At 32.8% G+C, this 16549-nt stretch overlaps 1 protein-coding gene across 11 annotated transcripts in view; it reads left to right on the plus strand.

The window, feature by feature from the left end:
- The window catches only part of PPP1R12A (protein phosphatase 1 regulatory subunit 12A), a 139148-nt gene that overhangs the window by 70236 nt on the left and 52363 nt on the right, over window positions 1-16549 (plus strand). For all 11 annotated transcript variants that reach the window (XM_087868912.1, XM_045780013.2, XM_045780018.2 and 8 more), the window contains exons 4-8: window positions 2411-2570; window positions 6473-6617; window positions 13036-13110; window positions 13763-13851; window positions 14005-14162. In XM_087868912.1, coding sequence (XP_087725038.1) covers window positions 2411-2570; window positions 6473-6617; window positions 13036-13110; window positions 13763-13851; window positions 14005-14162 — 627 coding nt within the window. The remainder of the gene's footprint in view (window positions 1-2410; window positions 2571-6472; window positions 6618-13035; window positions 13111-13762; window positions 13852-14004; window positions 14163-16549) is intronic.

Below are 16549 nucleotides of genomic sequence, written 5' to 3' on the forward strand. Positions count from 1 at the left end.
ACAACAGCACACAAGCATAATCTGCTTGGTGGCGATCTAGACGGTAAGAACACTGGGTGATGCTAGAAGAAAAAGAGTAGAGGTTAAAAGTGTATTGAGACCAAATCATATGAAAGGCTTTGTCTACTACGCAAAAGAGCTTGAGTTTTGTCTTACAGGAGGTTAGCGGCCATTGATGAATTTATGTAGAAAAGTGAATGATTATATTTTGATATGGAAAAACTGGGCTGGCAGCAATGTGGGAAATGAATCAGAAGGTACTGAGGTTGAGTGAGTTAAGGGCCAGTAGTAGTCCTTAAAGCCTGGGGTATAGGATGTGAACTAAGATGGTGATGAACTATGATACCATCATGACGACACTCTGGGAGATGGCAGTTCAAGTCTGTGAACTAATTGGATGAGGGCTGGGAATAAGGTAAAGGGAGGGATTAAGGGTGTCTTCCAGGTTGCTGGGTAAGTAGTAGTACCTAGTATAGTAAATACAAGATAGGCAGCAAGCTGACTGGCTAGGAAAATTGAATTAAGATTTTAGCAATAAGCTTCAGATGCCTGTGGCGTATAATTTTATTATATTATTTGCCTAGTCTTGACTCTCTTCTGTTCTCCAACCTCAGGTATCCCACTGACTACTTGATATCCAGTTAGATAGATGTCTGTCAGGGCATCTCAAACTTCACATTTCTCATATTAAAAATTCAATATTTCCAATTGCTCAGGCAGAAAACCTTGATTCATATGTGACTTCTCTTTTTCTCCTACATCCAAACTAGCAACAAATTCTGTTGATGTACCTTGAAGAATCCAGAATCTAATTTCTTTACTACCTTAACTACTACCCTAGTTTAAGCTACTATCATCTCTTGTCTAAATTATTATAATAGCCTCCAGTTTGATACCTCAGTTTCTTTTCTTAATTTTCCAGCTTAAGTGATCCTCTTAAATTAAGACGGATTGTGTCACTCTGCTTATTGTTCTCACTACTCTGTAGATACCCTGGCCTTCTAAACAGAACATTCCAAGCAGGCTTCTACCTCAGAGCCTACTAGGGCTTCCCTATTCCTGGAATGTCTCCCAGATTAGAGTATGACTATCACTCTATTTTTTGCTGTAATGTCACCTTATTAAAGAGACTTTTCTTTACCAAACCATATAAAACAAGTTGTGGTTTGTTTTTTTTTGTTTTTTTGTTTTTTTTTTTTTTAGCATTACCCTCTGTCCCTTTACCTTGCTTTATTTTTCTTCACATATGTATTATTTTCGGCCTTCTAATAAGTTCACTTCTATACCCATTGTACCTTATAAGACATGCCTGACATCTAAAAGGCACTCAGTACATATTGAATGGGTGGGTGAATGGATAAATGGATGAATGAAAGAAAAAAATCCTGACCAGACAGTTGGATATGGGGATATGAATTATAGGAGAGATCTTAGCTGAGAAGCTGTGTGTGTGTGTGTGTGTGTGTGTGTGTGTGTGTGTAATTGTTTTTACTTATTTATTCATTCATCATGTAGTTAGTATACATTTACTGATCCTTTTTACTCTGTATTAGGTGCTCATCTAGACAGTGGGGTTACAGGATAAAAAAGCAGTATCTTTACCTTTAAATAAAATTCATAGGTTCCTGGAGTAAGACAAACTATAATTGCATTGTGGTGTATGCTGTTCATTAAACAGCCAGCAATTCGCCATGAGACCACATGAGATCATTTAGGAATTTCAAGATTATCTTTTCTACTTTAATTTTTTTTCTCAAGATTTAGAGCTCTTTGAAGGTAAGAAGTGGAGTATCCTGTTCCTTTTTAAATTCTTCCCACTCTTACCATCTCAACCTTACTCAGTGCTTAATAAATGCTTTTAAATGAATGAACATCTGTATAACTTATTACAATTATAATGCTGATACTAATAGTGAAGAATGTACTATGTTGGATAAGGAAAGACTTTGGTAAAGAATCTGTTTGAAAGTCTGGTAAATTTTCTGAGTCAGAGTATTCAATAAACATTTCTACCTAGTAGGCTAGAGTTCAGAGGACTGGTCAAAGCAGTTGGATAGAAATTTAAGACTTAATAACATTTTGTTTTGTCTTGTTTTTAAACTAAAGGATGATGTACCTAAGGAAATAATCAAATTTTTAAAAACAAAAGGATTTATCAGAAAAGGTAATAAAGAAAGCCAAAATAATATTGTGGGGCAAAAACTAAATAATCAGTAGAGAAGGGTAATAAAATGGCTATAAGTATTCCCACATTCCCTTATTGAACCAGCTTGTTATTAGCAGCCCATTTTTCACAAATATAATTTCACTTTTAATTTTTATTTAGACTTGAAATATTTTAAATAATTTTATTTTCCAACATAGAGCATTTTCGATAAAGAAAAAATAAAAGCAATTTTTATTTTATCAGGGGTTGATATAGAAGCAGCTCGAAAAGAAGAAGAACGGATAATGCTTAGAGATGCAAGACAGTGGCTAAATAGCGGTCACATAAATGATGTCCGGCATGCAAAATCTGGAGGGACAGCACTTCACGTTGCAGCCGCTAAAGGCTATACGGAAGTTTTAAAGTAAGTATTGTTTTTCACAGTCATTTTTCTAGTTTGGTGTATTTTCTTTATTTCATTGTTCCTTTTCTTAAGATACCTGCAGACATTATTTTGAAACAGTTTATAGAAGTTATTTAATGTCTATTTATAGGAAAAGAGAAAACTATCTTGAATATGATTGTTTTATTTTTAAAGCCCTTTCTTTACTCTTGAATTTTGATTATTCTGTTCGTTTCTTTGGTTGCAATTTTCCACTGAGTTAAAGTGTCAGACAGCCATTATATGTTACCTTCTGGGCTGGTAAAAAGTCATTTTGAGGTTCCCAGATTGGCTAACTCTGGTTACTCAGACTAAGAACAGTATTCTATATAAACATAATCATGAAATTCAGAGAGCTTGATTCCTAGTGAATATTTATTTACGTGTAATCTATCTGAAGTGCAGTTTTCTTTTTACTACATAATGCTGGGACTCAGGGTGCTTTTAGCATAATAATAAATATCAAGCCATAAGTAGCCGAGACTTTTAATAGGTCTATATATTGATCAGCATATTTCCTTGAAACAAAGCTCTCTTACATCACAGTAAATTTTTTTCTTTTATTTAAGTGCAAATATGTTGGCAGCCATATAAAAAAAATAATTCAGTGCATGATTTTTGTTATATGTATGTGTAAGGAAATAAGACTCTAGCCCTCAGCAACATCTTCTGCACCCTTTATATTGTTATGTTCCACTGGAGCTTCTAATATCAAACTATTCTCCTTATTCCCTCTGCTCAGTAAAAACAGTGAAGTTTAAGTGGGTCGACTATTCCTAAGTTTTCACCTTTTTTCAATCCCTACTCACTTCAATAACTGAAGCCTTCAGAATAGTGCAGTTAACTTTTAATAATCTTTTCTTGTCCTATGTGTTTCTCTCTAATCCAAAACTTAGCAACTTTCAGACCCCATTAGCAGGTCACAAATAAACTTAGTGACTTGACAACAGCATTTTTTAAAGAAAAAAATGGAAATATTAGAGAATTGCATATGGTAAAGGTAATATTTTTTTTTGAGTACTAGTTGCACTGTAAAATAGTTTTCTAGACTGCTTCCAAGTGGTCTTTTTAATTAGGTTATCTAGGCTCTTAAAATTCTTTATTAAGATTCTCAGTGGGGATTGGGATGTTTTTTAAACTCCTCAAATTAGTACATAAGACCATAAGTCATCCTCTTTTAAGCTAAGTTGCTACCATTGCTCCTCAGGCCTGCATTATTCCAACTATATATATCTACTTGAAGTTCTGTCATGATGTCTTAATGCCTACTTTGTTTCTGTCTAGATACCTTCATTCACCATCTCTTCAACTTGGAGGCAAATTCCTTTCAATCCTTTGACTCAGTTCAAGGCTTTTAAGCCTATGAAAAAACATGCTCAACCTTACTCATAATCAGTGCAGATAAAGCTACAATGAATTACCATTTTTCATCTGTCATGTTGGCAAAGATTAAAATGTTTGGCACACTGTGTTGGCAAGGTTGGGGAAAAGGCTCTCTCTTACATTCCTGCTGAAAGTGTGACAATTGAACAGATTCTATCAAAGTAACAGTTACTCTTTGGCTTAGCAGTTAGCTCTGCCTCTAGAAATTTTTTTTTACAGATATTCTCACAGGAAATAAGGTAGGTGCTAACAGCATTATTTATAATAGGAGTAGGAGAATGTTGAATAAATTTTGATACCTCCTTTCACTGAATACTCTTGTAGCAATTAAAACACTATATATAGGTATAGAAAGAGCAATAGGATCTATTAACTGTAAAAAAATAAAAGAAACAAGGGCAGAAGTATTCATCATTTGTGTCTCTATTTTAAAATTTCAGGGGCATCTGGCTGGCTCAGTCGGTGGAGCGTGCAGCTCTTGGTCTCGGGGTTGTGGTTTTGAGCTCCCTGTTGGGTGTATAGATTACTTAAAGATAAAATCTTTAAGAAAAAAAAATTTTTTAATTGTATTTGCTGATATATACATAAAATCTCCCTAAGGATCCAATCAAAATTAGTAGTACAGTTACCTAAGGGAGCGGAAACTGCTGGCTAAAGATCAGCAGTGAGAGTGTGACTTCCCTATATAGCCATTTATTCTTTTTTATTTTTGAACTTTGTAAGTATATTACTTATGAAAATAAATAAATAAAAATATGAATGAAATGAAAAATAAATAGAAGAAACTGGTTTCAAATGTAACCTTCTCCCCACTTAGTACCTTATCCCTTTCCCCACAAACACACACAACCCCTTTCAATTGGTTTTGATGCTTTTCAACTCTGTACTGCCATTGCATCTCCATCACAGAAACTGTCTTTGAGGGTTGATTGTTTTACTTGACTTTTGTCCCCCTTTGAAGCTCCTTGAATATAATAAGCACGGTCCTATTTTTTTGAGTATTGTGTGGCCTGGCATATAGAGAGAGCCATACGTTTATGGGGAAAAAAAAAAAAAATATATATATATATATATATATATATATACACACCTACTTTTCTGTCTTGCTTCTCAACATAGACTCCTAAGTACTTATAATTTTTGTTGTTCAGAATATTTAACATTATTATAGTTCATATTTTCTAATGGGGGATATATTTTTATATCTTCCAGTATTCTGTCTCTGTTAATAAAGTTTCTGATAATATATGTTAATGGACATATTTTTTTGAACTGTAAGCTCTAGACTTATATCTGTTAGCCTGCTCTTTAGATTGGAGGCTTTTAAATGTTGGTCTGCAGGCAGGTAACGGGATTTCCTAAAAATACAAATTGGCAGGGCCCATCTCCTAACATGCTGCTTAATTCCATAGGACTGTGGTAGAGCCTGGGAATCTTTTTTTTTTTTGTAAACAAGCTCTTAAGATGGTTTTGTTTTGGATCCAGAATTGGAAATGGCTGCTTTAAATATTCTTAGGAAATAAGGGATCAATTCGTGAAATATAAATAAATGAAGGGTTATGTATTAGCTATCACTACCACCTCCTGTAGGTAAAAAGAAGCCCTTCTCAAGCTCAGCTACTTGGAAAGTAAGGTAAAGGTCAGCCAGATTTCATGAGTTGTAAAGTATTTACTGTTCGCCTGTGTGTGAGAGGCTGTGCTGTGCAATTTATAGACCCACTCCTTGCTCTCCGAGCTTAATTTCTAAATAAAATAAAGGTTAATGTCAATATTTACAGTTAGGAGGCCATACTAACATAATTTATACAGTTCTTTGCATTGTATTAAAATGTATTCCTCTTTTCTAGCTTTGTTGATAATTAGAATATCTGCTTTCTACTGCCGCAGAAAAGTAGAATCGACCCCTTGAATATTTGTTTTGCTTTGGTTTGTTCCTAACAGATTGTCATTTTCCTATGAAAATTAGGTAGATCATTAAGGTTTGTGAAAGCATTCACAAACTAGTTCCTCAACTGCAAGGCAACAGAAAAACTGCAAAATAAATTTGTTTGATCCCAGTATATTTTTAGAACACATTTAGCTTGAGATGACATGTAATATGGATACCTGAAGACATTCCTTCAATAAATCAGTTTAACATACAGATTGATCCAGGAGTTTTTGAGTTCACATTGAAAAATTATTGGCTTTCCTATGAAAATTTCAACTATAATTCATATTAACAAGAATCAGTGTTACACCAAACCATAAGACTTATTAGTCAGTAAGAATTAATTAAAGCTGAATGCATTATTATGGCAGTAATTCAAAATCCTCATTGCCAGTGTTTTCTGAGAATTATTTTCTTTTGTTCTATTAATTCATTGAAAGGGAGGGAGAAGATGTGAACTAGGAAAAGAAATACATCACAAATTTTTGTAAACTTGCATGGTATAAAGCTAATGATTATGTTTGCTCATTTTTAGATTTAATGATTATCTAATTCACTGTAATTTCTTTAGACTTTTAATACAGGCAGGCTATGATGTTAATATTAAAGATTATGATGGCTGGACACCTCTTCATGCTGCTGCTCACTGGGGTAAAGAAGAAGCATGTCGAATTTTAGTGGACAATCTGTGTGATATGGAGATGGTCAACAAAGTGGTAGGCCTTTTAAATGTATTTTAAATATTTAAATTTTTAGAAATATCTAATATGTATTTTAAATATTTAACTTTTAGAAATAAATGTTTTAAAAGTCTCAAAAATGTTGGGGTATAAATTCTATAATTGTATTACGTTTTATGAACTGCAAAACAACATTTTATCAACCATTTATTGACTTTTATTATTAATTGTTTAAGTCTTTCTCAGCTACCTGTGAGGTGGTTTTGGTCTTGTTCCTCAAAGAAAGAAATATTACTCTTTTAGTAATCATATTACCACACATAATAGATTTGGGTACTTGGGAACTCATAAATTAAGAAAATTTTGCATTTCTCTGTGAATGCTTTCTCCCATCACTCTGAGTTGGAACACATACAGAAGTATATTTCTGTTTCTCTTTAGCTGATAGTCTTAACGGCTTTTTAAATGACATGGAAAGTGGGGTCTACAGCATGTGAGACTAATAAAAACCATAAAGTTTTATCCCAAATAAAATAATTGAGATGCAACATTTAGTCCTAGTTTTGCAGATGAGAAAACCATTTATGAGGTAAAAGATTTACTTAATATCACGCAATTAGGTAGAGGGAAAGAAGGAATGAATGTCCTATTACGTGGGTTTTTTTACAAAATCATGAACAGATTCAGGTTATCAGATTCCTTATTAGATCAGATATTTTTTCCTTTATTCCATTCTAAGCACTGTCAGTCAGTTACCAGTGTCACCAGTATTCCTGTTAGTTCCTCCTATTCTGTGTTCATAATTCTTATCCTCTGCCAACAGTTGGAGAGCTTAAAACATATCTCTGGTGAGCTGATTACCCTTAACTTCCATAGAATATCCCTTACATATTGCATTTTATAAGATAATGTAGTAGATTACTTAGCAGAGGTTCCTAAAATAATCTCATCTTTATTCACATGGCATCGTGTGATTCTGCTGTGTCCATTAATATAAGTGCTAGTGCTAATTATGCTATGATTAACTGCAGTTTCTAATTGGGGATCTGCAAAGGGAAGAGAACAAGTATGATATACATATGCCCAGGATTTTCCTGTGGGTGTTTGGAAGTTGAGGTAGTAGTGCAGATTCTGATAAAGAAGCTTTCTGAACTCCTTTGCTCTTTCTGTAGCATTTCATGTATGTGTTTATAAATGTGTTTTAAGTAAGAAATGTGCAGGCAAGTTAAAGTCCTAGAAGTGATGAAAATCTTCAGGGAAATCAAGATAAAAAATGTTTCAGAGTGATCCAAATGTTTGAGAGTGTAAGTTTAGGTTTGCTTTTATATATAAGTATAAAAGTCTTTAATTTTGTAGTCAAAACTTTTGGTAATTTGCTTTCTCTAGTTTTTTATTATAACAGTTTTCTGTTTTGTAATTAGCATTAGAAGACGAATGTTGATACTGTTAAATTTTAAGTTAAAAAGCCATTTAATTTTAGCTTGACAATTCTTCCTCTCAGTGTAGAAATTCCCCCAGGAGTTGGGATTTTTCTGAAGAAATTAGTAAATACCTCCTACGTTCTAATCTCTGTTCTGCATTCCTGTCTCTCTCCCAAACAGCGTCCCCTAAAGGCCACTTGTTCATTGACATGGACAGTACTGATAATTGGTTCATTCATTGGTAGTAGCCTCCAGATAAGGACCAGAAGAGAGAAGCTTATTAATGGAAATGGTTTTCCAAAAAGATTGTTATCATTTTCCAGTTTAAACATGTTATGTTTTGGTAGTGATTCATAGACAATATATAGTATGTATGAAAAAAAAATATTTTATCTGATCTCTGTTCTATAATTGTCTGATTCCTATGCCATATAGTTCATCATAATTATGCTCTAGAAGAAAGACTGCATGTAAATAATTTTGTTTTATCTCCTTTTGTTTCTGTCTTACTATAGTAGCAGTTTCTTGTGTCATCCTAAATTTTAATATCTTATCCCCTCATTTCATCATTTCGGTATATCTTTGTATGATCTTAAAAGAATTATGCCTCATAGTGCCTTAGAATTTTATAGTTTTCAACTTATTTTCATATATATTATCTAATGCTATCCTTTTAACAATCCTTCGAAGTTGTTATCTGAGTTATGCAGTTTTGAGAACATGATCAGAGAAGTCAAGTGATTTTCTTAAAGCCCTAATAATTAAGTGTAATTAAGAATAATTTATTCTGGGGGCGTTTGGGTGGTTCAGTTCTTTAAGCGTCCAACTCTTGGTCCTGGCTCCAGGTAATGATCTCAGGGGTTGTGAGATCGAGCCCTGCAATGGGCTGTGGGCTTAGCTGGGAGTCGGCTTGAGATTCTCTCCCTCTGCCCCTCCCCCCACTTGTGCACACACGCTCTCCCTTGCTCTCTCTTTATAAAAGAAATAAATAAATCGGTGTTAAAAAAAGAATAATTTATTCTGCTAAGTTCTTCTGCAGCTTTTTCTTAGTTTTTGATTTCTCATGTTTTATTTTTCCGGATACTAACTCATAAGTCGTAAAAATACAATTTTAAAATTTTTATCAAAACTGGATTTTTTTATCAAATACCTGGATTTTTTAATCAAATAACAGGATTTTAAAGACATCTTTTAGTAGCGAGAAATAAATAATGTATATAGCATTCTAAAGGCCTGTATGCCGTAAGTGTACCAAAATGCAAGCATTTTTGTTGTTGGGAGGGAGACTATATTCTATAATAATGGAATTTATTTTTACAAGACTTTTAATTTTTAAAATTTTAATTTTATAATTATGCCTGTGTGTTAGTCTCTTCTGTTATCATTGGCTGCATTTAAAAAAAGTTATACTTCATGTTCAGTCAAAATTAGTCTTTATTGTGTAAGCCTGCTTAAATGAATTTATCTTGTTATTTGATACCTTCAGTACTTGTAGTTTGAAGATTTTTAGTAAATTTATTTTTAAAATGATGTACTGTATGGTGACTAACATATCATAATAAAAAATAAATAAATGAATAAATAAAATCTTAAAAAATAAAAATATCAGAAAGTACTTACAGAACTTTCAGGATTTAGATTAATTCTTTACTAATAGAAAATATAATTTTGGTAAATGTATAATACAGAAAATGCACCAAATGTATAAAATTTGAAAGTCTTTCTACATAAAAGTATGAGAAATTTTCTTAAAATAGAGATTTTGGTCTTGTTTCTTTAACGTTTTGTAAGACATTTGCTACATTTTAACGCATTATAAATTACGTGATACAGACTTTAAATATCATGATTTTTATTTTGTTTCCTTAATTTATTAAAATAATTCTTTTACTAGAATATACCCAAATATTGTCCCTTTTTAAGTATTAACTAAGATGTTTTTCTAATTGGAATTTTCTTTCTTTCTTTTTTTTTTTTTTAAAGATTATTTATTTATTTATTTGACAGAGATAGAGACAGCCAGCAAGAGAGGGAACACAAGCAGGGGGAGTGGGAGAGGAAGAAGCAGGCTCATAGCGGAGGAGCCTGATGTGGGGCTCGATCCCGGAACGCTGGGATCACGCCCTGAGCCGAAGGTGGACGCTTAACCGCTGTGCCACCCAGGCGCCCCTGGAATTTTCTTTTAATGCAATATGACAATTATTGGTAGACAGTTTTTTAGTTTGATAGCTGTTATTACAAAGATTTAAATGAATAACAAAACTGCTTCTGCTTAATGGGCACACGGAATTTTTTTCCCTGCTTTTATCTGAACTTATTCTTACTTTCTGTAGAGACAGTGGAGCAGTAGAGACCTAGATTCTATTCCCACTTTCCCTCCATTGCCTGCATGACCTTAAGCAAATGCCATATACTCAGCCTAGGTTTCCTCGTCTGTACAGTGGGAGCCATAATGCTTGTCTGACTACTTCACTGGTTGTTGTGTAAATGAAGAGAGATCACGGCTATAAAAGCAACTCACAATAAGTGAGGAAAGAATGAAGAGTCTATGTAGTTAGACTTAAACAGTAGCTCTAGTGTGATTCTGGTAATTTACAGATGTATTGTAAACTGATTTTTTAAGCAGTAATTTTCTTTTAAGATTGTTTTCTTGATTAATAAGAGTTCTTATTTTCTCATACCTCAGCATTGTACCCTCCTCAATTATTTCTTGGTTACGTTGAGTGATTTCTGTTTATATGCCCTACTGTGGTAGCATCCCGTTAATGAAGCATAGTGGCCTTATAGTAATTAAGAACCAGGTCATGTTTATAACTTTACAGTTGGCTACCTTCATAACTGTCCTATATATTGTTTAATGAGCATGGTTAAGTTGAGGGGTGTGCTTTTCTGAAATTAGAAAATTTTCTCTGTTTATAGCCTGCATTTTACTCTAGTTTTTATTCTCTATCAGCTGCTGTTTGCAAAGTAGACTCATTTATCAAGGGAGAAAGTGAAAAGAAAGGTTAGTAAGGTGATCCAATTTCTTATTCTTAAGAGGAAAATTCCTTGGTTACTAAAATAACCCCATTGCATTTAACCGCTGCTAAAATTTAATTACAATTCAAAAAAATTTTTAAGGTGCAGTATTTCATTCATGAAAAGGGTTGATAAATGCTTAAAATAATACTTAAAAAGAAGCCAGTGAGTTATTTTCACTTAACATCTTGAAAACAATTTGCATAACATGGCATGTGTAACATTATAGAACTAATGATACAGAGAGACAATGATATGGCAAAATGGATTAACGTTATTTGTAATATAAAGGGCACCTTCAAAATTTGAGCCAGTTATTTTGTTTCAGAGCCACTTATTCTTCAGAAATTTAACTCTTAGCATTTAATACTCAAGGTTGAAATGGGAGAAAAGGTTTATTAAAGCAAAAACATTTTCTCCTGGACTGAGTGGGAAAAGGTTGATTGGTTCTTAAATTCCTGCTGGGAAGATTTTCTAACAAAAAAAGGCAGATAAATGTTTTTGAGTCCTTTAAATTTTAAATACATACATTCCCCTATCTTGATAAAGTAGCGTCTCATGTACTTTTAGAATACATTTCTTAGACCATTTTTTTATTTTATAAACAGACAGTGGAAAACCAGCTCAGATATCAGATAGCTTATATTTCATTTTATAGTGCTAGGCAATGTAACTCCTATCCAGGTAGATGGCAACATCTTAATGTTGGTCTAGAATTGAGGATTTTAGATTTGTTTTTTAATGGAAGAGCTTATGTGATTTTAGAAGTCATTATTATCTACTCATCTGGCTTTTTTGTAGCTGTGAGATTCCTTTTATGAAAGAAATTTGAATTGCCTTTCAGAAGGATATATTTTCTAGTTAAAAAAAAGAATTTTTTTCTGAGAAAGGATCATATGCTGGCCAACATATAAAGTAGAATGTATTCTTATAATGAACTTTTTTGACATTCTGGAAACCTGTACCAGTAGGATTATTACAAGGACAAATGCAGGCAACAGGAGAAAACCTCACTATGCTTGGTCAGCAGCTCTTTGAAATTTTCTTTTCCACAGTGAATAAAAATAGATTGACAGATGTTCACCTGAACTAATTTTTGAAACTAAGGCATGGCTGAACTTTAAGCAGTTTAGAAACATTTATTTTGTTACTCTATTAAGACTTTAATTAATTTTTATGGAGGTATCAAAAAAAAAAAGGCCTTGAAAAGTTGAACATGGAGTTACCATATGACCTAGTAATTTTTACCTAGAGCTGTATCCCCAAAAAAATGAAAACAGATGTTCACTCAAAAACTTGTATACAGATGTTCATAGCAGTATTTTTTATTATATATAACCAGAAAGCAGAAAACAAAAGCAAATATCCATCAACTGATGAATAAATTAGCACAGGTGGTATGTCAAGCAATGAAATATTATTCAACAATAAAAAGGATTGAAGTTAGTGCTATATGTGGCAACATGGATGAAACTTGAAAACATTATACAAAGTTTGAAAGAAGCCAGTCACAAAGGACCAAGTATTGTATGATTCCATTTATATGAAATGTTCAGAACAGGCAAATCTGTATTAACAGAACATAGATTAGTGGTTGCCTTCGGCTGGAGGGTTGGGAAGGGAGATGAGAAAAGCGGAGAGGTCATCTCTTTTTGGGGTGGTGAAAATGTCCTATATTGATTACGGTTAAGGTTGTGATACTCTATGAATACACTAAAAAGAATTGAATTGTACACTTTAAATCGCTTTTTGTATGGTGAGTTTTATGTCAATAAAGCTGTTACCAAAGAATGTAAGGGGAGTTGTATCAGCTGCTGCTCTCTCACATGGATTTCTCATACATCTCCTTTAAGTCATATACTGTTGTATTACTACGTACATAACAAACTACATACATAACTACATACATAACAAAATGTTATCTAACTTCTTTCTATATAATTATACAGAATCATCAAAGGTGTTTTCTTGTTTATTGACTTTTTACCGTTACCAACCCCCTTTGTTTCCTACAGGGCCAGACAGCGTTTGATGTAGCAGATGAAGATATTTTAGGATATTTAGAAGAGTTGCAAAAGAAACAAAATCTGGTATGTTTGATGACTGTCTAAAAATTGTCTGTATTAGCGAATTTCCCTAATAGCTTTAACTTTCAGACAGTTGAAAAAGTACTTTTGTGATGTTTACTTTTTGGTTTTAAGTTATTCCTGACAGTCAAACCAAGTGACCTGAAAGAGAATAAAGGAATAGTGGTAGTGTTCAGCCTTTTGTGTTGCTTATCTCCTCTTCACAAAATGAATACTTCCATAATGTACCTGGTCATGAATAACATGTTTTTGTAATTTCATAATAAAGTTTGCTTACAAGGTGGAGACTATAAAATCTCAGATTTCTAAAATAGCCGGCTCTAGATAAGGAAGAAGTTATGTAGGTAGGAAAGAGATTTTTAAGTCTAAAATATCATCAGACATCTTAAGTGGCTAATGGATCCTAACTTTTTTTCAGTGATCTAAAGTTGGAGGGATGTAGAAAATCCAACTTTGTCCTTCACCTAGCTTTTTAACTGTTTAGTCCTCTTTATTCTTTATCCAAGCTGGCCCCCCCTTTTTTTCAGGTAAAACTTAAATCTTTGTTTTGGTTTTGTTTCATGTTTGGAAAACTATGTTATTATTTCAAATTCTGTATTTTACTCATTAATACTATTTTAATAGTATTATTTTCCTTTGCATAACTTTTATAAAGCTGCATAGTGAAAAACGGGAGAAGAAATCTCCACTAATTGAATCAACAGCCAATATGGACAATAATCAGTCACAGAAGACCTTTAAAAAGTGAGTGAAATATTAAAGTAGGTTTTGTTATTGTTACGAATGAATTGGCATGATGGCCATAGACATGATTATTAGATTTTGTGGATCTGAGAAAAATTAATGTTTTTTGGTCTTCGTGTTTTTAATCATTTGAAAACTATTTTCCTTTCACAGCAAAGAGACACTGATAATTGAGCCAGAGAAAAACGCATCCCGTATTGAATCTCTGGAACAAGAAAAAGTTGATGATGAAGAAGAAGGAAAGAAAGATGAATCTAGCTGCTCTAGTGAAGAAGATGAAGAAGATGACTCAGAATCAGAAGCTGAAACAGGTAAAATTTGACGCATAATGGGATTTTCAGTGAATTTTGATGTAGTGTAAAGTAAGATAAGATTAGGCTTTAATTTTGAAGCTTCACGGACTGATTTGCTATTTGTTCAGATATCTGACAAACCAGTAAATTATCTTTCAGGGAGTATTAGAAACTTGAGTATAGTTGTGAATTTATTGTTCTCTAATGACCTGGAGGTTCTTACTCACCTCTGCATCTTGCTGAATTGTATTTTTAGGTTTGAAGAAGGTGAAGATTCCCTTAGGATGGTGCAGATAGGATATAAATGGGTTTCCAGCAATCCTTGAATGTGTCTGATACTTTCTGAGGCCCAACAATCCAGGAAGTTGGTCCCAGTATCATCCCAAATATTCCCTAAGGAGTAGTAAAATTTTAGAAGGTTGAGGCTGAATTGAGATACTTTCCTGTGCGGTGTGGAAAAATTTGCTTTGTTTCAAGAAATTTTGAAGATACTATAATACACCTTCATATTCCACCTACCAGGAATGAACAGCTGCTGACATTTAGCTATATTTTCTTCAAATTTTTCTTGTAATAAAATTTTAAAATTACAGTTGTCTTCTTTAACCATAAGCCCTAGTCTGCTTCCCTTTCCTTTCTTCCCAAAGTCAGTCACTGTCTTTGAGTTTTTTCTTTTATCTTCCAGTCCATTTTTATACTCATATCTTATACATTCAGAAGTAATATATAGTAATTGTAGGACAGTTTTGTGCTTTCATTCTTATACCTAGGAGTTGTTATGTAACTTGCTTTTTTTTTTTTTTTAACTCAAAAGTTGTAATTTTTAGATTTGTTTACATCTATTTGTATCTCTACCAACATATCTTACCCCTTTAGTTGTTGTATAGTATTAAATATATGTTTCCCTTCTGATAAAAATTTATCTTATTCCCATTTTTCCATTGTTGGCAAATAATGCCATAGTGATCATTTGTGCAATTGCCTCCTTATATATATAGGTAAGAGATACTCTACTAGGTATACTTAAAATTTGAGTTATCGTGTCACATTTTCAGTTTTCATGGATGTTGCCAAATTTCTTTACAAAGTCACTATCACAATTTACATTCTTTTCCTTTTTATTATCAAGGGTATGATTTCTGCATTGCTTCATCTGGCCCCCATGGTTTTATACATTTTATTTACCAGAGTGCTTTTATTAAGTAACACTTATTTTCTTATTCTACATAAGTTAATCATTCACATCTTCAGACCAATGTGAAATTACAGTATTGCCATCTTTGAGTTGTATAACCTGATAGTTTAACATGTAAATTTATCAGAAAATATAGTCCATTTCCATTAAGATCTTTGATCAAAAAAAAAAATTTATCTGGACTAATATGGTGGTCATCAGTAAATACAAATGAAGCCCTAGAATTTCTTGGGCTCCCTGTATTTCCTCTAGGCTCAACAGCAGTTTGGGATCATTTTATTTTTACTCACTCAGCAAAATATTTCCCCTAAGAAAATGCAGGAAGCTAAAGTTTACTAGATAAACACACATTGAAGAAGATAGTTATCTGTTTCCCATTAAAAACAAAATGTTGTTAAACTGATAAAGGCTAGCTTTGTTGCCAGGTACTGTGTCTTAAATTCCTTTGTTTATTTTTGAAGTTTACTAATCCTACAAGTAAATTATTTTTTGGTAAAACACAGAGACTTTTTGAGATATGTAAATGGCTAGATTTTAGTCACCAAGAATATAATTTTCAATATATTGCTGTCATATTGCTGGTCAGGTGAGTCAGCATATCTTTTGTCTTGGTGAGAGTATGGGTAAAATTGGAAACTAAAGCAACCAGGTAGTCATTGAATGTTATAATTCGTTTTTATGACTTGTTAATTAAAATCTTTCTCATTATAAAAGTGAATTATATGAGAATGAGCATGCACAGTGTTTAAAAACATGGACTGATTCATGAGTGTAATTGTATTTGTGCTTAATTTATTTAATCTCAGATTACTCTAACCTCCAATTTCTCAGTTTTTTCCTGCTTTAAATGGATACTATATATAGCACTGCTTTGTTGTAAGTGCTAACTTTGCATAATAATTTTATAAAATTTGACTCTACTAATTTAAATATGATCAACATACATGCTTTCCTAATATCATTTCAATTAAATTTGTACTGTTTCCTTGTTCATTGTACAAAAACTAGAAGATGAAATCAGATTATTGAAATTTAAATTGAGATATTTCACAAGTGTTAAAGTTATTTTTATGTAGTTCATCTCCTCCCTTTGAGAAATGCTTTGGCCTCCAGTCTGTAGTAGAATATATCACTACAAATCAAAGTATACTACATGTGCACAAGAAAGCCAGAACTAGCACCCAGATCTTTTAACTAATGTGTCAGATCT

This window comes from Ursus americanus, chromosome 17 (assembly GCF_024610735.1).
Source record: "Ursus americanus isolate L20-20 chromosome 17, mUrsAme1.1.p, whole genome shotgun sequence".
Classification (NCBI taxonomy): domain Eukaryota; kingdom Metazoa; phylum Chordata; class Mammalia; order Carnivora; family Ursidae; genus Ursus; species Ursus americanus.